This window comes from Zonotrichia leucophrys, chromosome 27 (genome assembly GCF_028769735.1).
Source record: "Zonotrichia leucophrys gambelii isolate GWCS_2022_RI chromosome 27, RI_Zleu_2.0, whole genome shotgun sequence".
NCBI lineage: Eukaryota > Metazoa > Chordata > Aves > Passeriformes > Passerellidae > Zonotrichia > Zonotrichia leucophrys.
This window is the reverse complement of record NC_088196.1, coordinates 4694108-4718038: the sequence shown is the minus strand read 5'-3', so window position 1 is coordinate 4718038 and position 23931 is coordinate 4694108. Positions and strand designations below refer to the sequence as shown.

The following is a 23931-nucleotide window of genomic DNA, read 5'->3' as shown; positions in this document are numbered from 1 at the left end:
CTTGTGTTTAAATCAAATTATACCTTTTAAACAACACCCAGCCTGCTCTTTCCCAGCGTGTGTCCATTGCACCTGCAGGGTGGCATTTCCATGGTGTGTTTTCCACCAAAGGAACAGCAGAACGGGTTTGTTGTTTTGAAAAGGAGCCCAGCCCTGACTCCCCGTGGTGGCCAGGGCTGCCCTGCAGCTGGGAACCCCACCTGGAGCAGATGTTCCAGCTGCTGCTTCTGCATCTGCCCAGGGTCTGGGAGTGGCTTTGCTCACAAACAGCACGGCAGCAATGTCAGAGGGGTCAGGGAACCCGGGTAAGACACATGGAGAAGAAAACTAGACTGGAAAGGGAAATAGCTCAAAAGTGTGAACAAGTACAGGAATCAACCTACCCATCAGGAGGAATTTGGGACTTAGTCAAAACATGACAACATTATCTGTCACATAATTTATTTTTATTTTTATTTTTTTAACTGTTGAGGTAATAAAAAGCTCTTAGAGTGTCATCCCAGGTCGACACAGAAATAGGAAAAGGGACCCACAGACCCAGCCACTTCCCCTTCTTAATACAAGTCTTGTGTTTGTGGTATCAAGCTGGTAGCTTTTCGTCCCTGCTCCAATTTGAATTCCTCTCTCATTTGACAGCATCACTATTGATCTTGGAACCACTTTTTGACATGCTTTTTCACAGCTTCATGATGGCTTATCGCTATCCTTTACCAACCACTACATCTCAGTTTCCTTTCCTCACTAATTTCCAATAAAATACTCCACAGATTTCTCCTTGTCCATAAATTCACATCCTTGCACTCTCTGCTGCTACATTTAATCTCGTCTCTATTTCTCACACTTCAGTCATCCAATCTCCAAGACACTCCAGCTCCCTCATATTATTAAAGCCTCCCACTTTGGTTCATCACCAAATTTGATTTTAATGCTTGCTCTTTGTGCCAGGATCATTACAAAAAGCCTTTTCTAAGAGAGGTAAGATCCCACCCCATGCCCTGGGAGGCAGAAATTCAGTATCAATTCCCCACTGCACCAGCCCTGATTTCCACTCCATCATCACCTCGCCATTTGCTATTTCTGCCTATCTTGTCCTGCTAAAGGAGAATGATTCCGTGTCCTTTGTGCAGAAACTTGCTTTGCTGAGTCCAAAAGATGTTAGAGCAGCGAGTGGCAGCTTGTGACAGGAGGCAGCAGCTCCTGGCAGATGGCAGGGACACCCACCCTGGTGGAACTCACTCTTCCCATCTCCCACTGCCCAGCGTGTCTGGGTTCCACTGAAGCTTCCCTGCACCTCTTACCAGATTGAAAATAGAATGATTTGTCCTTAACAGCTCATCACTTCACCCACCTGTCAAGCCTAATGTGTAAACCAACAGATTTATCTCTTGGTTTGTGGTTTCCCCATTTTACAGACATTCTCACATCACTATCTACATGCAAGTGCCATCAGGACTTTTTTTGGACCACTACAGACCCTCACACTTTTTTTTTTTTTTCCTTGACAAGCTGGTAAATCCTTCCTGAACTGCAATCCAACTTTCTACCAAAATAAGTGCCCCTTTTTTGTGTAATTTGAGAAAAAATTAATAATTCCTTTCTGACTTTTACTGTGTACTTAATGCTGTGCTGGAATCATAGAATCCCAGAAGGGTTTGGGTTGAAGGAGACTTCAAACCCCATCCAGTGCCACCCCTGCCATGGCAGGGACACTTTCCACTGTCCCAGGCTGCTCCAAACCCTGGCCAGCCTGGTTTTGGGCACTGCCAGGGATCCAGGGCCTGCCCACCCTGCCAGGGAGGAAATATCCCATCAAATCCTTCTTTCTATCAGTCTGAACCCAGTTCTCCTTGCCCTGCCATTACAGTTCCTGATGAGGATCAGGTTATTTATTTTATATTCCATGGTTTTCCACCCTGATTGTCCACATCCTTCCAAAGCTGCAGCTTTCCAGCAGAGAAGCTTCACTCCTGTAAACAGCAACTGCAGAACAGGCTTAATTCTTGAATTTATTCATTTAACGTAAAATCATCAGTAAAGATATTCACAGAGACTCTCCAGGAGCTCCTCTGTTCCCAGTCAGCCCATTTGTATTAAAGGAACTTTATAGGGCTTAATTCTTTAACGCTGTCACGCAGCATCAGCTAAGGAAAGGAAGTGTAATCCCTATTTTAGGGACTTAAGGGCATTGCACAGAGAGACAGTGGCTTGTTAGAAGTTACACAGGAAGTCTGGAGTAGACCTTTGGGATTTAGCTCTTGGCACCTTTTCCTAGTGTCTTAATCACTATGCCATCATCTTATTTTCTATTGTGGTAGTATTTCCATTTTCTGAAGCATACCTGACTCAAAGAGCCCCTTTTCCTTGCTATCAGATGTACTATTTCTTCTTTCCTTCCTGCTTCCCTTCTTGTTTGGGTAGACACATCCTTCCTGGGGAGCAGAGCAGGCTCCAGGCTGAGCCTTGTCCCATGCCAAACCTTCCTTATTCTACATCTTGGACTCCAGAGCCACAGCAGGGAGTGAGGAGGAGAAACCCTGTAAACAGAACCGGAGAATCCTTGAATGCTTTGGGTTGGAAGGATTTAAATCCCATCCATGCCACCCCTGCCATGGCAGGGACGCCTCTCACTGTCCCAGGGTGCTCCAAGCTCCATCCAGCCTGGCCTGACATTGCCAGGGATGGGGTATGTGATCTTCAAATGATGCATGAAAGGTTCTGCACTGTCTTCAGCAGATGTAATCTCATTAATCCCAGGCAGTTCTGCCTCTCCTAAAAATTCCTTGTGGCGCTCTCAGCTTTGAAAACAAAAATAACGGAACACTGTCATCATTTCCCAACTCTAGGACAGCATGGCAGGATAAATATGGGCCCAAATGCATCTCTTCCCCAGCAGAGACATGAATAATGTGAAACTCCTGTAAAACACACCTGCAGCAGCCTTTCCCAGCCAGGAGGAGCAGGTGGGCGCCTGTACCTGTCCTGTGGCCCAGGGCTGGGCCTGGCTGCCAGCAGCGTTCCAGCAGAGGGGGCTCTGAAGCTGCTGAAAAACCAGCAGCTCTTCTGCCTTTGGAATGGCAAAATTAGAGAAGGAAGGGGAGGAAGAACGTTAAAAATATGATATGCTGTTAGATCCTTACTTCCTCTGAGCTGACAGTCTGGGCTGTTTCTAAAACAGCACAAATAAAAAAGCTCAAAATGAAATGCTTCTTCCAGTCACAGCCCCAGAATAATCTCAGAGGCCACTTTTTCTCTACAGCCATTGCTGTGCATTGTGTTACCACAGAGGGTTTCTTTCAAGTATTTTCAAGCCTTTTACTGATTGATGATTAGTTTTTCATTTACAGCTGGTCTCAGAGCAGGGACTCTCCCACAGTCACAGAGCAAAACAGCTGTGCCAGATGTTGGCTGGTCCATAATATTTACAAAAGGCAGAACCCCTCTCATCTTTTTTTCTACCTACATTCCTCTTGTTTTGCCACACTGACAGGCAACCTGCTTCACCCATTACCCACCAGTTCACCCCTTTTTGCACTGCTCCAATCTGCACAAGCTGCCTCCTTCCACTTTAGTGGGAGCTGAGAAGTTTCTCTGGAGTATTCCAAAGCACGAATCCAGGGACAAAAATAATCTGTGAGGATGCAAATGCATTTCTAGGGCGAAAGACAAACAATTCTTAGAAAGAAAGTATGTTTTTCTGAGCAGGAGTTGCTATAAAGTCCATATATAGCTTAAAAATCACTGCAGCATCTTTGCAGGCAACTCTTTCCACTGTGCTCATCAATAAGCTTTTATTTCAAAGCCAGTACACAAAGAATTAGAAAGAAATCCAAGGGTTTAGTTGAACTAGATTGAATCTAAATACTTAGGGAAGTCATCAGTCCTGCTTGCCAAGGCCCAAGGTACAAATGTCCAAGCTCTGCCACACTGTTCTCCTCTTGGCCCCAATTCCAGACACAACAGCAGTGGCTGAGAGTGGAAAAAACCCTTTAAGAGAGGTCACCCTGCCCAGGAGAGACTTAAAGCTACAGAAGTGCCCAATTGCTTTGTTTACACTTTGCCTATATTCAAAATCCCTCAGAGATTAATTATTTAAACTCTAAAAAAAAAAAAAATCCCTCTTCCCCTCGTCTTAAAAACAAAAGCACACAGCAGATAATTCCCATTTTTTTGGTGCAGGGAACAAACAAATGTTGGAAAACATGAGCAGAAACAACACTGGGATACACAGACCCCGCAGCAGGTTTTTAAGAAAGCAAATATTTAATGTACAGCTGCATTAACCATGCTGTTGGAGTTCTGTTGTGGCTGGGGTTCCTAATAATGTATTTGGGGAAAGTTGCAATTTAAGGGTAGCTGGAATGATCAAGTTTGTTTGGGTGTTTGTAGGATGAGGGATCAATAGACTTCACCAGCTCTGCAGAGGCAAGGCAGAGCAATCAGCCTCCTCTTCTCCACACAGAAGGAATGAAGTGTCTTTGTAGTTCCCTGCTCCCCCCAGGTTTTCACTCATCACACAGGGAACTGCAGTCAATCTACAAATGTTCCATTTTTATTACAAAGTATGAAAGGCAGAAAATACTGTACCTAATACACAGGAGGCCGAAACTTAGAAAGAAGGTTAAAAAATCTGAATAAAACTACATAGGAAGCAGGAAATAGCATAAAAGGATGCAACATTCCACTTTCAAGCGAGTTCAGAAAATTGCCTTAAAATTTACAGTTTCAACAACATGGTTCCATGACTCAGGTGTTAAAATCCATTGTAACAAACCCTTTTATATTTTCTCCATAAAAATAAAGGAATATAGGGACACTGCAGTTATCCATGTCAACAATATATGTCTGTTGAATAGCAGGATACTGGGACTCCTCTAGGACAGAATAGTAGCAAAGTTGCAGGTGGAGAAAAGGACAGAAGTAAAATTACTATTGCTTTAACATACTCTAAGTGAGAACAAGAAGTCAGGAATCTCATATGGATGTTTGTACAATCATGCTACAAAGATTACACCTTCAGGAAATTACCACAACAGGACTGTGAATGGGAAGAGCAGAAGGGAAAACACACCTAAAAGTAGAATCTCCTACTCAGCTACTGGTAACAAAAATGCTTCGGCGCAATGGATTTAAATTACATTTTACACTGCTAGCAACCCAAGGGTTAAAAAAAAAGGTTCTTTTTAAATAGTAATTTCATAATTCCTATTTCCCAAGTTGTCAAAAAAAAGCAACATACCTTTTTCCAGCTGCACTGGGACTCTGTCCTGCTCTGGTTTTTGCCTTTCTGCCTTGCTAAGACCCCACAGACCCACCCTCAGCACTGAGAGGGGCTGGAGTTGCAGATGGAAAACAAACTCCAAGGAATGGGAGCTGGACCACGGGTTTACAGCTGCACATGGCCACAATATTTTGTCAGGAAATAGCTTTTTTTTTTTCCCTTAATTTTGTTAGATTTCCTATAAAGAAACCAGCTTGATGGAAGCCACTGAGATAATTTATGACTATGGAAATTCTTGCTTGATGCTAAGTATCAGAGGCTGCACAAAAGGCCACTGAGGTCCTTGGCAGACACACTTGTCACCTGAAACAGGCTGCAGCAACTCTCTTTGCATCTGGTGTCTGCCATGAATCACCAGATGAGCCTTCAGTGATTGGTATTTAGCTGCATTTCTAATTACTGCTCCTTTTACTGCTGCTGAAAGGTGCTGATTGGAAGTTCTGAAGATCCCTTCCAGAAAACAAACCAAGTCAGGGGCATCTTAAACTCTCCTCGAAACCCTCAAGAATGAAACATTTCTGACTCTTCTTGGGTAAGCAGGGGAAGTACAGCTGCATCAGAAAGTGCTCTTTAAGTGCCACATACAATTAATTCCCTGGATTCTCTGCAGAGATCAAGAGAAACTGGGACAGAGCTGACAGAGACCTGCTCTTTGCTTTCCATGGCCACAGAACAGCAGGTACAGGCTTGCTCTGAGAGCAGAAGGCAGGAAACACATGTTAGGGAGAATTTGTGTTACCTGACAGGATAACTGTGCATTTGAGGTGGTGGAACCACTTTGCTACTGCAAAAAGCAATGGGAAAACTCAGCCCTTCAGTACTTTGATGGGACTGAAACTGTGCAGCCTGCTGAGCCCTGAGCTTGGCTGTGCTGCTGTCCACTCTTTGCAGTGTGTCTGGAAAGGGTTAAAACACCACTAACCAGCTGGTCAATTCAATGTTTCAGGCTGTGTGGATTTCCAGGCAGCAGCTGCAGTTTCTCTTTCACAAAATTCAAGTTATCCAAAGACTCCAGGCACATCCCTACACAACCAAGCCAGCGCTGTCACCATCGTGTTCTGATGGTAAAAAAGAGGATTCCCAAACACCACCAAGCTCCTGAACAAAAAGGACTCTCTGGGGGACAAGCAGTGCTACATGCCTTGGGTTGGCCTTACAGGACAGTGTCAGCCTCACAACATGAAATTTCAGTTTAACATTTACAGCCTTGTCAAGTGCTCACATTTTTGGCTTTCAGTAAAAACAAGTGAGGGTCATCCCCAGTTTAGGATTTTGGTGACAGTCATTATTTAACATTTTTTACACAACACAAATGCCTACCCTACAAGGGCTGAGGAAAAGATGACTCTCCTCCTAATCTTACCAAAAATATACTTGTTAAAGTGCCATCTGCAAGAGAACAAAATGGACACACTCAGCTCCTTATTTCCATTGACAACAAGCACGAGAACATCTGTGAATTCTGCACATCAGATTCCTCCCCTCACCTGGTCCCTGGCAGGCTATGATTTACAGACTGAGGCAGCTTCTCATTGCACCATGAGGCAAAAATAGAGCTTTTCACTATTATCCAGAACATTCAGTAGAGTAATTACTGCTAAGTTTTGAAAGGATCATTAACTTTGACTTATGAGAGGCAATGCCTCCCCCGTTAAATACATTTCAAGGTTCCATAAGAAACAACCTGTTTTAGCAGTCTCCTTTCATATTATTTGAAACCACTGTGTTTTCTTTCTAAATAGATTGTCAAAGCACTCAAATCCTTGCCTTTTTAATCCCTGCACACACAAGTACAATTCCCACAGATGCAAGCTACCACAGCCCTCCCCATTTAGACAGTTCACAGAGTTGGCACACTACACACTAATTCAAGATTCAACTTGTTAACTGCTGGTTTTCACCTCCCTAACAAATTTTACATCATCAGCATCCTCTGGCTGAGAGCCAGCAGGTTGCCCACATAATAGTAGGAATCTGTGGAAAGCTTGGTTTAAACAGAACATAACCAAACAATACTTTAGTCTCCTGAATTAATCAATTGGAGAAGTGATACAGAACTTCCTAACTCAGAATTATTTCTGTCCCAGAATCAGGCTGGCCTGTACCAACAGCAGCACATGGTTTTCTGCTTTGCTCACCTCACCTGTGTTCACTCTTCCCTGAATGTTACTTTCTACCCAAAAAACATGAGGTATTTGCAAGCAGTTGTTCTGCATCCTCTGCTTGTGCAATAAGCACCAAATTACAGAAATTGAATATCAGAGTATTTCTTTTCATGAACTTTGGGAAAAAATAATGATTATGGGGGGTTTACACCCTACAAAATCGAGTGTCAAACAGGGGAATTGTGATAATCTGTGTATTTCAATTCACAAGTGTCAGGGTTTGTTTTATCTTGCAGACAAACACCAAGCACAGCATTCCCTCCCTGGCACTGGGTCACAGCAGCTGTTGGCAAAAGGGCACCAAAGCCTTTCCCTTCCTTGTCTATATAGAAGTGCCATTTGCACTACAGAACATCTCACCCATGAGGATTTTCATGTCTTTTCACTCATTAACCTTTCAAGGGACATCTTTGAAGTTATTTTAAGTATTATTTCCCTGTGCCAAAACAGTCTCTAGTGATTTAAAATGTAATTTCTTGTGAAGAATGACAATGGATTATGCCCAAAGCAATATGCTGTAGATCCAGAAGGTATCCCAACTGGCTAAAAAAAACCAGGATATAGGCTTTATTTAGAATCCAAGATTCCTTCACTTGCCTTTGATGCATTTGGGGTAAGTACACAATTTCACAAACAGACTTCCATCAATTTCAGGGATGCAAGAACTGACACTGGATCCTCTTCAGGTCCCTAACAGGATTCATTTCCAACAGAAGCAGAATCTACCTGGCTATTCAGACCACGAGTTCCTTTATATAACCTCACATTATCTTAGCATTCATCTTTGACTCACGCCATCTGTACAGGAATAAACTCTGAAGCAAAAAGGGGACATGGAAAGCACTAACATTGCAGGTAGTTCCCTCTCAGTAACAGCACCTTTTGCCTGCCATTTGTAATTAAACAGAGCATGACAAGCCTGTGAATGTATTTCAGATGACTCCTAAAGCTGTGAATGCCATTAGCCACTCCTGCTAAGAAAACCCCAATTTTTGCTTCATCCTATGTAAGTTTTTTCCAGTTTCAGATGAAGTGCTATTGCAAAAAGTGATTGTTTGGCTAACACTGCTCTGCCATCCAGCTAAAGCCTGTCTGTGGAACACACCACTCTCACTAGTGCTGCTAATAAGAAAAATTGACCCTCAAGTCAAATCAAGCTTTGTCAGAAATCCCACAACTGAACACACTGACAAAACACCAGCTTGCACAGTGTTAGCTCCTGGCTCTCTGCTATCAAAAGGAGTGATGGAATACAGCTGCCCCTAATGAATTCCTATCAAATTCCTGAGGCAATGCTTTTCTGAGCTCCACAGTGAGAAGCAGCCTGCAGAAGAGTATTTCTCTATGTCCAGAATGCCAAAACTTTGCAGATTCTGTTCTGTCTTTGACAGTGTTCTCAGTGTCAGCTTCAGTGTTCCACAGCAACTGCTTTCCCAACTTGCCTTTCCTGCATAAGCTGACAAGATTCAAGTTTGCCAGTGTCCTGCTATTTATAATCTGCCTCCAGTTGCAGGTGAATACTCATTAGGTGGAAAGAATTTTGATGGTTTCTGACATTTACATCGAAACTGGGCTGCACACCCTTCCAGAGCAGCTCTGGCTGTCATGTCTTCATCAGAGAACTGCAGAGCCTTCAGCACAGGACCTGTGTTATGGTAAAACTCCAACAAGGATTTTTATCTTGCCTAATCCACTCAGCTTTCATTGAACAGTATTATTGTAGAGGGATCACTATTCCAAACAGAAGCCCTCTGGCACATCCCCCAAAGTCAGGAGGATGACAAATGCCAAACCTTGGCCTCAATGGCACAGCTTCTTTCCTTCCACATCCACCTTTGTGCATCACATTAGGAAGTAACTTCTTTCAAAGAAACAGCTCTTCTGACTTGTCTTGTTCATTCAACAAGACCTGGCAGAATAAAGCAAATACACTTCACAACAAGATTGCTTTTTTGCTCCCTTCAAGACCTCCCAGGAACACAAGCCAAACACTACCTCTGAAGTACAGCCTAACCACAAAATCTTGCTCATATTATTTGCCAATCAAGCAAGCTACAAAGTGTGAAACCATTTTATTTTGATTTAGATAAGGTAAGTCTTCCAAGGGGAAATAATTTGGTTGGAAGTGTCAATCCCAAGCCCATTACAAATACATTTTTTCAGGAATTGTTTACCTCCTGGGAGCTCACGTCATGCACAGATCTTCATTCTCAACCTATCACTGCTCTGTTTGCTAACACCACTGCAGGATACACACAAACTCAGTTAGAATTTAAAAATAAGACCTACCATAGTAACAACTGCCTTGAGCATCAGAAAAGTGTAAAGAAATTGTGCAACAAGTACTTGTACTTCACAGCACCAGAAAATTCTGCCCAGGTCACCAGATACAGGGAGCCAAGGCAACAGTTAATTCTGGCAGGCCTTTACTGCCAGGGAGCCTGCAGTGTTACTGTGGTTTGTATCCATGAACAGGTCCTGCTTTGGACATATGGAAGTGGATCACATATCAAAAGTAAGAATTAGGGAGAAAAACCTTACTCAATAGAAAGTTAGCCCAATATATAAAAAACATACAAACGTTTAAACAGTTTAGAGGCAGCAACAACAGGAATGATAAAGATTCCTGCCAAGGTGGCCGTTAACATCATTGTCTTTTTCCCCCACCTTGTTTTGCACCTGCATCTGTTAAACTGGTGGATGTGCTGCCTCAGCTGGCTGACAAACACATGGACATATGCAGCAACTTAAAAGCCTGCAAGCTTATTAATACAGTCAACAAACAAATATACAGAACTTTTACTGAGGGAAAAAAAAAGAATTTCACAAGAAAACCAGAACCCAGAAGTTCCAAGAGGCTCAGCACGTCTCTGCATTTTAGAGTCTTGAGAGACAGGAGACCCCTGCCATCCATTCTTGTAACAGTTTCTTGTAACAGCAGATGCAAAGCAACAACAGATACTGGCCACTTGACTGGTGGTGTTCTTACTTTAGAGGGGAGGGGGAAGGACACAGCCCTGCCTCAGTGTGCACCAAGCTGCAAAGTTAGACTCTGAGGATCTCCAGGCAGTTGTTGTAGCAGATGGCTATCCAGTCTGGCTGGGTGGATGCCCACTGTACATTGTTGATCTCTCCCTCGGCTGTGTAGGCCAGGATGGGGTCCTCGATGGCACGAGGCATCTGCTGGATGTCCCAGATGAGAGCCTGGTGATCATCCGCTGCACACAGACAACAAATGCAAGCACAGTCAGTGTAACAGGATCTCCACGTGTGCCCACTACAGCCCCACAGCCTCAGGAGCCAGGAAAGACATGGCTGTTCCAGTCCTGATCCACATTCAAGCCAGATACAACAGCACAATTATGCTCCAACAAAATAAACTTGGATCATTACACATTATCCAAGACAGAGCTGATAAATGAATGACCAGTGGGACTCCTAACAGCAGAAAACATTTAAAACTGCATTACAAAAAAGCTAAGGAGCATTAAAATAACAGGAGCTTAGCCAGAGCTGATGCACAGTTTGGGTACTGGTCTCATCACTCTAGTAGGTGTCTATTTCTGTAACATTTTAGGAAAGTCACCTAATAAAGAGCTTCTAAATTGCAAGTATTCTTTAGCAAAAGGCAGGCATAGAATTGCATATACTTTAGGATGAAGAGGATTTTGCAAATGCAGTAGAGGACTCCAAGATTAGGTCTCACTTACCTGCTGTACAGATGTGGCAGGAAGAGTGAGGTGCCCAGGCAATTCCATTTACACATGCTCTGTGGTTGTTTAACCTGGCAACAGGGGTGCAGGGAACTCTGACATCTAGAATCACAACCTTCAGAAAAAAAAAAAAAAACAGCTACATTAATAAAGTGCACTTTAAAAAATTAATTTATTCAAAATACAAAATATTTTGAGGTCAGGCTATAAAGATGGCTCTTTCCTAAAGGATGTGGTAGGCAAGTAAGCCTTGCTCCTAAAGAACAGCTTCCAGCTGGTCAGTGTGCCATGTGTCTCAAAAGAAGTCAGACTTCACAGGGGGCTTGTGAGTTAGGCCACAGTGGCAAACAAACTGTGCTTCCCTGAAGCAGCCTTGGTAACAAACTAAAACTGGACTGGGAAAGAACAAAATGACTCAAAGATATCAGGTGAAAATTATTGCCCAACTGCACAGACTCCTCTTAAAAATGAGCTGAAATACATACAAGCCATAAAGCTCAAGTTTATCATGCCAAAGTCACTTTAACTGCTCAGTGCACTAAGAACTGCTCCTTAATCACACTTCAGGTATTGATGCTGCCCCCTTCCCATAAATCCCGGGGTGTAAATCAGCACCAAGCCACTGCCCCAGCTGCTGCCTCACCTCCATGCCATCCATGGCCATGGTGGCCAGGTAGTTGGGGTCCTGCTTGTTCCAGCAGAGGCGCAGCAGCGGGTGGTGCTGGGGGTCCTCGTAGATGATGGTGCTGTGCTCCAGGTGCCGCAGGTCGAACATCCTGACCGAGCCATCGGCGCCCACCGAGGCGAACATGTCCCTGCCGCCGCCCGCGCGGCTGAAGGCGATGTCGTACACCTGCGGGCACAGCATGGCACAGCTCACACCTGGCACGGCACAGCTCACACCTGGCATGGCACAGCTCACACCTGGCACAGCTCACACCTGGCACGGCACAGCATGGCACAGCTCACACCTGGCACGGCACAGCTCACACCTGGCACGGCACAGCATGGCACAGCTCACACCTGGCATGGCACAGCTCACACCTGGCACAGGTCACACCTGGCACAGGTCACACCTGGCACGGCACAGCATGGCACAGCTCACACCTGGCACGGCACAGCTCACACCTGGCACAGGTCACACCTGGCACGGCACAGCATGGCACAGCTCACACCTGGCACAGCATGGCACAGCTCACACCTGGCACAGGTCACACCTGGCACGGCACAGCATGGCACAGCTCACACCTGGCATGGCACAGCATGGCACAGCTCACACCTGGCACGGCACAGGTCACACCTGGCACGGCACAGCATGGCACAGCTCACACCTGGCACAGCTCACACCTGGCACGGCACAGCATGGCACACCTCACACCTGGCACGGCACAGCATGGCACAGCTCACACCTGGCACGGCACAGCTCACACCTGGCATGGCACAGCATGGCACAGCTCACACCTGGCACGGCACAGCATGGCACAGCTCACACCTGGCACGGCACGGCACAGCTGACACCTGGCACGGCACAGCATGGCACAGCTGACACCTGGCATGGCACAGCATGGCACAGCTGACACCTGGCATGGCACAGCTCACACCTGGCACAGCATGGCACAGCTCACACCTGGCACGGCACAGCATGGCACAGCTGACACCTGGCACAGCATGGCACAGCTCACACCTGGCACGGCACAGCATGGCACAGCTGACACCTGGCACAGCATGGCACAGCTCACACCTGGCACGGCACAGCATGGCACAGCTCACACCTGGCATGGCACAGCATGGCACAGCTCACACCTGGCATGGCACAGGTCACACCTGGCACGGCACAGCTCACACCTGGCACGGCACAGCTCACACCTGGCACGGCACAGCATGGCACAGCTCACACCTGGCATGGCACAGCATGGCACAGCTGACACCTGGCATGGCACAGGTCACACCTGGCACGGCACAGCTGACACCTGGCACAGCACAGCATGGCACAGCTCACACCTGGCACGGCACAGCTGACACCTGGCATGGCACAGGTCACACCTGGCATAGCACAGCATGGCACAGGTCACACCTGGCACAGCACAGCTGACACCTGGCATGGCACAGCATGGCACAGGTGACACCTGGCATGGCACAGCATGGCACAGCTGACACCTGGCATGGCACAGCATGGCACAGGTGACACCTGGCACGGCACAGCATGGCACAGGTGACACCTGGCATGGCACAGCATGGCACAGGTGACACCTGGCACGGCACAGCATGGCACAGGTGACACCCGGCACAGCACAGCATGGCACAGCTCACACCTGGCATGGCACAGGTCACACCTGGCACAGCACAGCATGGCACAGGTCACACCTGGCACGGCACAGCATGGCACAGGTGACACCTGGCATGGCACAGCTGACACTTGGCATGGCACAGTACAGTACAGCTGACACCCGGCACAGTACAGCTGACAACTGGCACAGCTGACACCTGGCATGGCACAGCATGGCACAGGTGACACCTGGCATGGCACAGCTCACACCTGGCATGGCACAGCTCACACCTGGCATGGCACAGCATGGCACAGCTCACACCTGGCATGGCACAGGTCACACCTGGCACAGCACAGCATGGCACAGGTCACACCTGGCACGGCACAGCATGGCACAGCTCACACCTGGCACGGCACAGCTCACACCTGGCACAGGTCACACCTGGCACGGCACAGCATGGCACAGCTCACACCTGGCATGGCACAGCATGGCACAGCTGACACCTGGCATGGCACAGCTCACACCTGGCATGGCACAGCATGGCACAGGTGACACCTGGCACGGCACAGCTCACACCTGGCATGGCACAGCATGGCACAGGTGACACCTGGCATGGCACAGCTGACACCTGGCACGGTGCAGCTGACACCTGGCATGGCACAGCATGGCACAGGTGACACCTGGCATGGCACAGCTGACACCTGGCATGGCACAGGTCACACCTGGCACAGCATGGCACAGCTCACACCTGGCACGGCACAGCATGGCACAGGTGACACCTGGCACGGCACAGCATGGCACAGCTCACACCTGGCACGGCACAGCTGACACCTGGCACAGCACAGCATGGCACAGCTGACACCTGGCATGGCACAGGTCACACCTGGCACAGGTCACACCTGGCACAGCACAGGTGACACCTGGCACGGCACAGGTGACACCTGGCACGGCACAGCATGGCACAGCTGACACCTGGCACAGCACGGCACAGCTGATACCTGGCACGGCACAGCATGGCACAGCTCACACCTGGCATGGCACAGCATGGCACAGGTCACACCTGGCACGGCACAGCATGGCACAGCTGACACCTGGCACGGCGCAGCTGACACCTGGCATGGCACAGCATGGCACAGGTGACACCTGGCACAGCACAGCTGACACCTGGCATGGCACAGGTCACACCTGGCACAGCACAGCATGGCACAGGTCACACCTGGCACGGCACAGGTGACACCTGGCATGGCACAGCATGGCACAGGTGACACCTGGCATGGCACAGCATGGCACAGGTGACACCTGGCATGGCACAGCATGGCACAGGTGACACCCGGCACAGCACCCAGCACTGTGGTGGTGTTCACAGGGGTCTTAGGATGAGGGAAAAGATGAGAATGTTGACTCTATGCTTCAGAAGGTTTGATTTATTATTTTATGATATATATTATAGTAAAAGAATAAAAAAATTAGATTATGTATTGTGATATATATTATACTATACTATACCATATTATATTATATTATACTATATTATATTATATTATATTATATTATATTACATTATATTATACTATACTATATTATATATTATGATATATATTATATATAATAAAATAATATATATCATTATTTTATGACATATATTATAGTAAAATTATAGTAAAAGATTTGATCAGAAGTTTAGCTAAGAATAGAAAAAGCACGTTCTTAAGTCAACAGTCTATGATGAGTAAAATAATTGTTTCCATAGCCAGCAGTATTTAGGTACTCAAACCTGTATATAATTTCAGAAAAACTGTATACAAACCTACATAAACGATCTTTTTGAATAATTAAATTGTTCAAGGGAAAAAAAAAAAAGTTCTGTTCCTTTTCTAGTGGTTTTAGAAGATGCAATGTAAACAATCAAAATCCCCCATCACCTCTTTGTCATGTGCAATAAGCTGGGTCTTCACGTGGCCAGACACCAAATTTACTCTTCCCAGAACCTGTCCTGTCTCCAGACCCCAAATAGTGCAGGTTGTGTCAATACTAGAGGTACCTGAAACAAAACCACTTCTATTAGCAAAATTAATATTGTCACAAATTATTTAATCCCTTCCTGGGTTAATGTAACATCCCCCAACATCTACAGATCAAAACAGTCACGAGAACAGCACAGGACTAAAATCAAGAATGTCAAACAGCCAGCAGTCTTCCATGCATTTAAATGACCCAAACCTTTTAACTGCAGAAATAGCCTTCCACACAGGAATAAAGTGTAAATAGCTCATGTCTGCTTCAATCTATTCCAAAGCCTGATGCAACTGTGAGATCAGCTTTCCCATCCTGTACATCTCTGCTGTGTGCCAACCCCAAATTCAATCAGTGATTTGATGGCGTGTTATTATTAATTGATTGCTGATGTGGGCTGAAGGTGGGGTTAGCACTAAAGCTCTTAAGAGATGAGACATGTAACACACAAAAAACAAATAATGTAGTAAATAATTACTAGGACATATTATCACTGTTAATCTCTGGGCAAATCCCCCTGACATAAATGGCTGTTCTCTTCTGGGAAACAAACCTCTGCATCAGTCATCCTGGATTCACAATTTTTCCTGTAGGCTATAATTAAAGCTTAAGTGTTCAGCCCCCTCCTCCAACTGAATGAAGGACTCTTGGCTCTCCTCTTGCTGCTGAAATGGCTTCACAAAACACACAGCTCAGTGCAAATTTACAGTTTCAAATTCACTCCAGAACACCCAGAAATAAGTCACAGAGCTGATGGACATCCTTACTCAGAACTGCAACAACAGCTCACCAGCCCTGAAGGCCAAGACTCCCAATCCCCAAATGTCCCATGTCCAACCTGAGTGACCATTCTGCACTGAACAGGGCACCTTTCAATGAAAAAAAAAGTCCCTATGAGATGATTGTTTTAATTTTTTAAAGTAAAACAACAGCAGTTTCTATGATGCAGCAGTCTGTGGTTAATTATCAGATTAACCAGTGGACATGCAGTGACACAACAGCAGTTACAGCCCAGACTTCATCAGGTTCAATTAGAAAGTGTGCCAAAACCATAACATTTTATCAGTCTCACCTAACAGGTAAGGATCCACTTCATTCCAGTCAAATGATGTCAGTGGAGCACAGAAATCCGAGTTCTTGTTGTTGTTCAGCAAACACTCCAGCCGGGTCTCAGTTTCACCCACCTTTAGAGAAAATCAAACATCTGAATTAAAAAGCAACATCACCTGACTTGTTCCCCTGGCACAAAACATTAGGAGTTAATCCTAGGTTTCTTTCCTCTCAGCTTTACATCCTAAAGCTCTGCAAAACACAGCCACCAGCTCCATTTTCAATAAGCTGATTAAAACAGCAATTGCCATGATAATTCTGCTTCTCTTATAGCCCTCAAACAGTCACATTATTGCAGTCAAGAAAATCTTGTCTTGAGTGAAAAAGAGACCAATATATAACAGAATTCAGTTCATGGTTCATTTCCTAGGGAGGATTCACTCACCCTCCACACTCGCAGGTAGTCACCACTGGTGGCCAGCAGGTCTGGGTAGACTCCCTTGGTGTCTGGGATCCACATCAGCTTTGTGGTGGGGTAGGGGTGATCAAAGGTGTTCCTGCAAATGAATTCCGAGCTCTCTTCATCCAAACCAACAAGCTGCACCTGGGAGAAACCATATTTAAAAGAAAGCATTTAATCAAAATACTAATTTCTAATGACAGCATTAAGACTGAGTGGGTTTCAGGACATTTTGTGTCACCTCAAGGACGACACAAAAGGATCATCATGTCAATGACATGAGAAATCATTAAGTGCTGCTGGGGCATATAAGTAAAGAGAATATCCATAATCACAGTGCTTTGATTTGAAGAGATGATCCCAAATGAACTGAAATCCAATCCTGAAGGATTAAAGACCACCCTTCTCTTTTCCACATCACAAAACCCAGTTTAAATCACGCACTAAAACTGCACAAACATTATTCCAATTCATCCTTAACTGAACTGGTGCTGACAATGTCATCTTCAGAGAGCAAAACAAGCTGTAGTTTGCACAATTAAAGTGCATATCATGGAATTCTTGGCCATAACCTTGCAGACTGTGATGGATCATGTCAGGTAGCTGGGCAAGCTTTTTCATCACCACATGACTCAAAATATTCTGTCACAAGTGCATGAAAAACTCATAAATTAATCACATCAGAGAGGAAGAAAGTAAAACAGAATTCAAACTTATTGGGGAGCTAAAATGGTTACATAATTATTTAAATGTTTTGCGTGAACAAAGCAAGAAAGCAGGTCTGCTGAGAGATTCTAGGTAACTGAACTCCAAATTAGAATTTTTGCACAATGATGTGTCAGGGGGAAGGGCTAAACTTGCCCCATTGTGAGAATGATGCAAAACAGAGCAAACAAGAAACCATCTCCACACAGCCTGGTCATGACAGCACCTGAAGTAATGCCTGAAGTCCCAGACATGATGTTATTAGAAAAATATTGACATGTCAGAAAGTGTGCAGAGAACAAAAGGTGCTGGGAGGACTCGTTAAACCTGCAGTGACTCAGGACCCAAACAGGATGAAAGTCCCACTGTGTGAAATGCTGCTCAAACACAAACGTTATGGGGACCACTCACTGCAATCAGTTTGTAAGCTGCTCACAGTTGGAATTTCCTACTACTTTCCACACAGCAGCTTCCTCCTGGGAATAGCAGTTTAATGGACTTTTTCTAAGATGTTTATCTGAAAAAAATCCTAAATATATAAGCAATTTGTCTAATCAACTACACATTTCAGCTAGATGGGAAATTTATCATATTTTCCCCCCATAACAGAAATGCTTCCGTTGATCTTAAAATTTAATTAATTGGCAGTTTTATGAACTCATTTAGAGATTTTCTTAAATGCAGAGCCTTTCCCCCCCTCAATGAGAAGCTCCATCCTTTCCATCTCATAACAAAGACTAAAAGATGCAGCCAATTATGCTTCCAAAAACTGAAATACAGCCTTTATTACAACTACTCCTTACTATCCTTCACAACCTAGTATAAATCAGTCAAAAATCTCCCAGACTTCCAAAGTGATTGACAAATAGCTTCCTAACTCCTTTAGGATCAGAAGTACTAAGCAGATTTTACAAAGGAAGCAAATTGTCCTTGGTGATAGAAAATCTTATGGCAAGGTTAGATCAGAAGACAAATGACCTCTAATCATTTCTCCTTTGCTTATGCTGTTTTCCACTCAACATGAGTGTATTAATCCTACACAAAGCAATCAACATCCTGATCACCAGAAGCAAATCTCAAACAGCAAAATATCCCCTTTCACTGGTGTTAATGTAAATATTCCTGCACTGCATATTCCCATTTAACCCCTCCTCAGACCTGAAGATGAAGCAATTCAGTATCTCTGATATTTGACATATTTAGGCTGGGTTAGGGAACAGAAATTGTGCTATCACCAGCAGAGCTGCTGCAGCTCAGGTGCCAGCCCAGCCCTCTGAGCTGGAGCAGCAGCACTGCTTGAGAAGCTCTGCTCTTCCAAATTCCAAATTCAGAGCTGGGACTCTTCTCGGGGACTCCAGCACACACAGTCATTGCAGAACCCCTCCACTCACCCTCTCCTGCAGGCTGAGCACGAGGGGATGGACCATGGGATTCTCTCTAGGATGTTGATTATATCAGAGCCCTGTCTCTCCCCTGTGCAAGTGAGGAAGAATGCTGAGACTGAGGAATGCCTATGGGAAAGTAGCTGGATACAATTTGAACCATCCTATATCTCCCTGTAAGTTATTCCAGTGAGAAAACGAACATCACTGTGTTCAGTTTTGTGATTATGCCATGACAGTAACTAGGAATGCTAAGTATTTATTTGTTGCTCCAACACTTCAAGATAGGAAAATCCACATCTAATTTTAGCATATTATGATCCAAGCACTTATCAATACAAAGCATAAATTGCAACAGTGCATGTCAGTAAAGAATCACCTTTAATCAGCATTCCTTAACTTCTAAAAAAACCCTATTTCCAACTCAATACTAAAGAATCAGAACTAAATTATGCAGAATTTGGTAACAGCTTCTTTTTCTTATATGGTTGGAGGAACTGTGAAGTCCACAGTAGTTTGAAAACGCCCAAAACTTTAATCTAATTACTAACTACCCAAAATGACATTTCACTATTATTTTAGGGTCATGTACAATCAGAAAGATGTCACTGCACCAATTAATCTCCAGCATTCAATCAATTTTTCTTTGCAGTGCTAGATCTCACAGAACAAATGAGGTTCTGGCAGAAGAACTGCCCTGCACCCTGCTTGGGAGGAGGTGGAGATGTGGGCAGCAGCTGGTCAGAACCTGTCTGCTCCAGTGCTGTGCACACCACAACCTCTGCTGTCTCCTAAACAATTCCACCTTTGTCTTGCAGATAGATCCCAAAAATCAGCCTTTCCTGGTGTTTTCTACAGATATCTCCTGATCCATGAAGCCACAGCCAGGAGCATTTTAAATAGCAATGAACACTGTTCCCTCCCATTGTGACACTGACCCATGAGGGTTAGAGTGGCTCACTGCAGTTTCCCAATCCAAGAAGTTAAGGAAACACCACCTCAAATTATTGAATTCCTCCATCCAGAGCAAGGCATCTGTCTTCTTGTAGCAGTGATTTGATCAGTGAAGGTGGACAAGCTGAAACAAAACTCGCTGGGGTTCAAACAGGTCTTGGCAAGCAGCTTCAGTCTGTGCCCCAGAGCCCATTAATGTGATGGCTGACAGGGTGAGCAGATTTGCTCTTTTACCTTCTCAGAGTACAGACTAGAAAAATGTTTCCAAGCTGGTCTTTGAACAAATTGGAAGCTTTCAAGCTCAGGCCCTTCCTGTCCCTAGGAGCATTTCCAGGTCTCCAGGAGAAGGACACAACTCTCACACAGGGCTGACACTGCCTGGACTGCAACGTGCTCAGCAAAGCCCACACTGAGGACTGCTGTGAGGGCAGGGATCCAACCACCCTAAGAGATGTCACCACACCCTTGCACAGAGCCCTAACCCCAACTTTCTGACAGCACTTTCCCCAATCTCCATTAAACACCTTGACAAAGCTACATGGTATAAACCAAGCTCTATGGGCAAACTTTCAAATTCTCAGAAATTTCACAATGCTCTATAACTTCATCCATCTTCTCATCTCTGTTTCTATGTAATTCATTATACCAGACCAGCACCTTGAAGGTTGTTCAGAAGGGACTGCACATGTGTTCTGAGAGATGAACACAGTCTCTGTTCCCAGTGTGACATTCTTCACTTACACTTTGCAGGGAAACACTGAAGATACAATCTCATGCCTCATTACACCCTTGTTCTCAGGGAAAAGTACTGAGGAATCAATACTGAGAGTGGTTTATATACTTATGAAAAAGTTATCACCACAGCAAGAAAGTACAACGAGAACAGCACATTTCCAACAGCCTCAGACACTCTGTACATCACAGAATCACAGGGGTAGGAACGGAACTCAGCTCATCCAGCCCAATCGCCTTTTCCAGGCAGAGTAACCTGGATCAGGTAACACAGGAACACATCCAGGTGGCTTTGGAACGTCACCAGAAAGGGAGACTCCACAAGCTGCTTGACCAACCTGTTCCACTGCTCTGCCACCCTCCATGGAAAGAAGTTCTTCCTCCGATTGAGGTGAATTCTTTATATCTATATGTACAAACCTCAATCCTGGCCATGAACTTTCCTCTGCACTGACCAAAAAGCCAGACAAGCCCAAGCCAGAGGATCTTGTTTTATTCTACAGCAGCAGCATCCCCACTCATCCCATACTCACACCTTTAGTTCCCAGCCCTTTACACCACAGAGAACTCACAGCACACGGTGTTTGTATGACTGAAGCCAACCCAATCGTTAATACCGAAGATCAGAGGTCACCAGAAGCCTGCAGCAGCGTTATCCCAAACCCAGCAGCACCCAGGGCTCGCTAGAAGGAGACCAGCCTGACCCTGGTGCAGCTCCCGCACTTCGGGGGGCACCCGATGGTTCTGTACCGCTGCCCCCCGCCCACCCAGCCCCGGGACGAGGCGGGCCAGCCCCCGTTCGCCCCAGCCCCTGCGCCCACCGCTGCCCACCTTGTTGTTGTACTCCTCCACGAAGCTCCCCAGCGCCAGGCGGAACCGCTTGTCGGGCCGGACGCTCCAGTTCATGGCGTACACGGTCCAGGGCGCCTCATATTTGTAGATCTCCTTCCGCTTCCCGTGCAGCGACATGGCTGGGCCGGGGGGGCCGCGGGCCTGGCCCGGGGAGCGAGCGGAGGGGCCCGGCTGGAGCGAGCGGGGAGGCGGGGCGGGCCGGGGGGAGGCTCAGCGCGGCCCCCGGGATGGGGAGCGGAGGAAGCACGGCACGGCACGGCCCCCTAGGCGGGCAAGGCTCGGCTCGGCTCTCGGAGCGGCGGGGGAGGCGCGGCTCGGCCCCCGGGGGAACGGGGAGGCCCCGGCTCGGCCCCCGGCCCCGGCCCAGACCCGGCGGCGGCAGCGGCGCTGAGGCCGTTCGGGACTCGGCCTCTCACACAACGGGAACGGAAGCCACGCGGGGAGCCCCGCCCACTGCGCGCGGGTTGGATGCCTTGACTGTCATTTAGAGCGCCGGTTGCCTATTGGATAATCTGCCTGTGCGCTCGGCCCGTTTCGGTTTTCTATTGGTCTTTTTACCCTTCACTCCAAACGGACGCTCGCGCTCTGGCTGGGACAACCTACGGCTGCGCTTGGCCCCGCCTAAGAGGGCGGGCCCTCTCGTTGTCGACATCTTATTGGCTACCCGGGGTCGCAGTGACTGGAGGCGGGATCTTGAGCCCTTATCGATGATCGATTGGCTGGCAGTGATGTCAGTCACGCCAGCCCGAGGCGGGTGGGGCCATTCAGGCGCTCGAGTGTGCCACGAGTTCGAATCCCGCCTCGGCCGAGCGGCGGACGGGCCCGGGCTTATCTCTAATTAACGAGAGGTTACTTATGGTGTTTATTTGACCTGACTGCAGGTGGGCTTTGCCAGTCCCACACTCCTTGCATGAAGTAACCTGGGCTTGACCTTTTTGGGGCCAAGATACCTGAGATGAATTCATGGATACTCCCAACCAACACAGCCGTAATTCACATTAGGTGCCAAAAACATCTTTATTAGCAAAGTGTACACTAAAACTCCGGAGAAAGAGCTGCTCACAGTTTGACTACTCTCGGAGGGAGCTCGATACATTAGTTGAGCTGGCGGCCTAGGACTATCACAGCATCTACCCGAGCGAGCGGCGAGGCGGCAGCGCTACGTGGGCATCTCCTACGGCCTCTGCGGAGAGAAGGGTGGGCAGGGGGAAGCACCTATGGAACCCTTATCAAAAGAGAGAGCCTGGGATTGAGGACTGGACACGGGGCTTTTCAGCTTTCTGGGATTGTGCTTTTGAATTTTGTGCTTTATGCCCAGTCCGGTGACGAGCTGGATTTACCCGGGGAGCCGTGGGATGCGTGTTGGGGTTTGCAAGGTGTGATCAGCCTCGCTGGAGAAGTCAGTGCTCTGGGACTCGTGCTGAAGCAGGCTGAGGTGGCACGGGCTGCTGGCCCTTCACTTCTCAGTGGCAATCAAGTAGGACAAGCTTCTGTCCTCTGTCCTTGTCCTGGGCTTGCCACCTGCAGTTTGCCCTGGACCACACCGTGGAGATCTCACACTCCTCCCCTGGTGACCACCCTTCTTTAAGGGTCCCTGTCAGTGCTCCCTGCTCCAGAGGTTTCCAGCACAGCAGCCTGGCAGAGCCCTGGATTTGCTCTCCTGTGGCTGCTGTGGCTCGCTTGGCTTGTGCCCTTCTCGAGAAGAAGCCTTGGCAAGGAGGAGGCGGTGGGAACCACGCGGCCTAACCAGCTCGGTGGTGGCTGTAAGAACTGTTCTAGGTTCTCTCTAATGTGCAAATGAAATCTACTCTATGGGAACCGCTGGAAAACGTTGACCTCGGAAGCCAGCCACTCTACCCTTCCCGTCACGGTGGCAGAAGACAGCTACAAATTATACCCCTGAGCCAATGGCATTGTCCAATGTCTTACCCTTGCAGTCAAAATCAACATCAACTGGCCGGGCTTGCAGTTGAGGTTCCTCTTGACTGGCCCCCACGTCTCTAACTTGCAGGAAGCACGGGGTCGGAGAGGTGTCTCTGAATGTCCTGGTGCTCGGAAGATGCCTCCAAGTGCTCGGGGAGGGAAGGGAAACGAGAGCCCCGCGAGAGTCCCTGGGTGCTTGGTGCCCTTTGGTGGGGAGGCTCTGGGCTGGGCAGAGGTGGCGAGCGGTGCTCCTGCTCGGAGTAGACGGTCAGGGTTTTGTCGGATGACGCAGACAGCTGCATCCCGCTTGACAAGGAGTCCCTGGATTTCAAGTGGAACTTTTCTACCTCCGTGTAGCTTGGGCTCTGGTGGGAAACGAGGAATTGTATGAGAGATGGTAAAAGCAAAATAAAATAGCCACACTCTTTCCTCATCAG

General features: G+C 46.9%; 2 protein-coding genes across 5 annotated transcripts in view; both read right to left on the bottom strand.

The window, feature by feature from the left end:
- Positions 1 to 4527: 4527 nt before the first annotated feature.
- On the bottom strand, positions 4528 to 21999 carry DCAF7 (DDB1 and CUL4 associated factor 7). The gene is made up of 7 exons (XM_064733625.1): positions 21551 to 21999; positions 16932 to 17090; positions 16509 to 16620; positions 15346 to 15464; positions 11800 to 12009; positions 11154 to 11271; positions 4528 to 10661 (listed from the first exon to the last, which is right to left on the bottom strand). The coding sequence occupies exons 1-7, from the start codon at positions 21686 to 21688 to the stop codon at positions 10489 to 10491; spliced, it is 1029 nt and encodes a 342-aa protein (XP_064589695.1). The 5' UTR covers positions 21689 to 21999; the 3' UTR covers positions 4528 to 10488.
- Positions 22000 to 22563: 564 nt separating this feature from the next.
- The window catches only part of KCNH6 (potassium voltage-gated channel subfamily H member 6), a 34140-nt gene continuing 32772 nt past the window's right edge, over positions 22564 to 23931 (bottom strand). For all 4 annotated transcript variants that reach the window (XM_064733684.1, XM_064733687.1, XM_064733685.1 and 1 more), the window contains one exon: positions 22564 to 23859. In XM_064733684.1, coding sequence (XP_064589754.1) covers positions 23572 to 23859 — 288 coding nt within the window. In that variant the 3' untranslated portion in view covers positions 22564 to 23571. The remainder of the gene's footprint in view (positions 23860 to 23931) is intronic.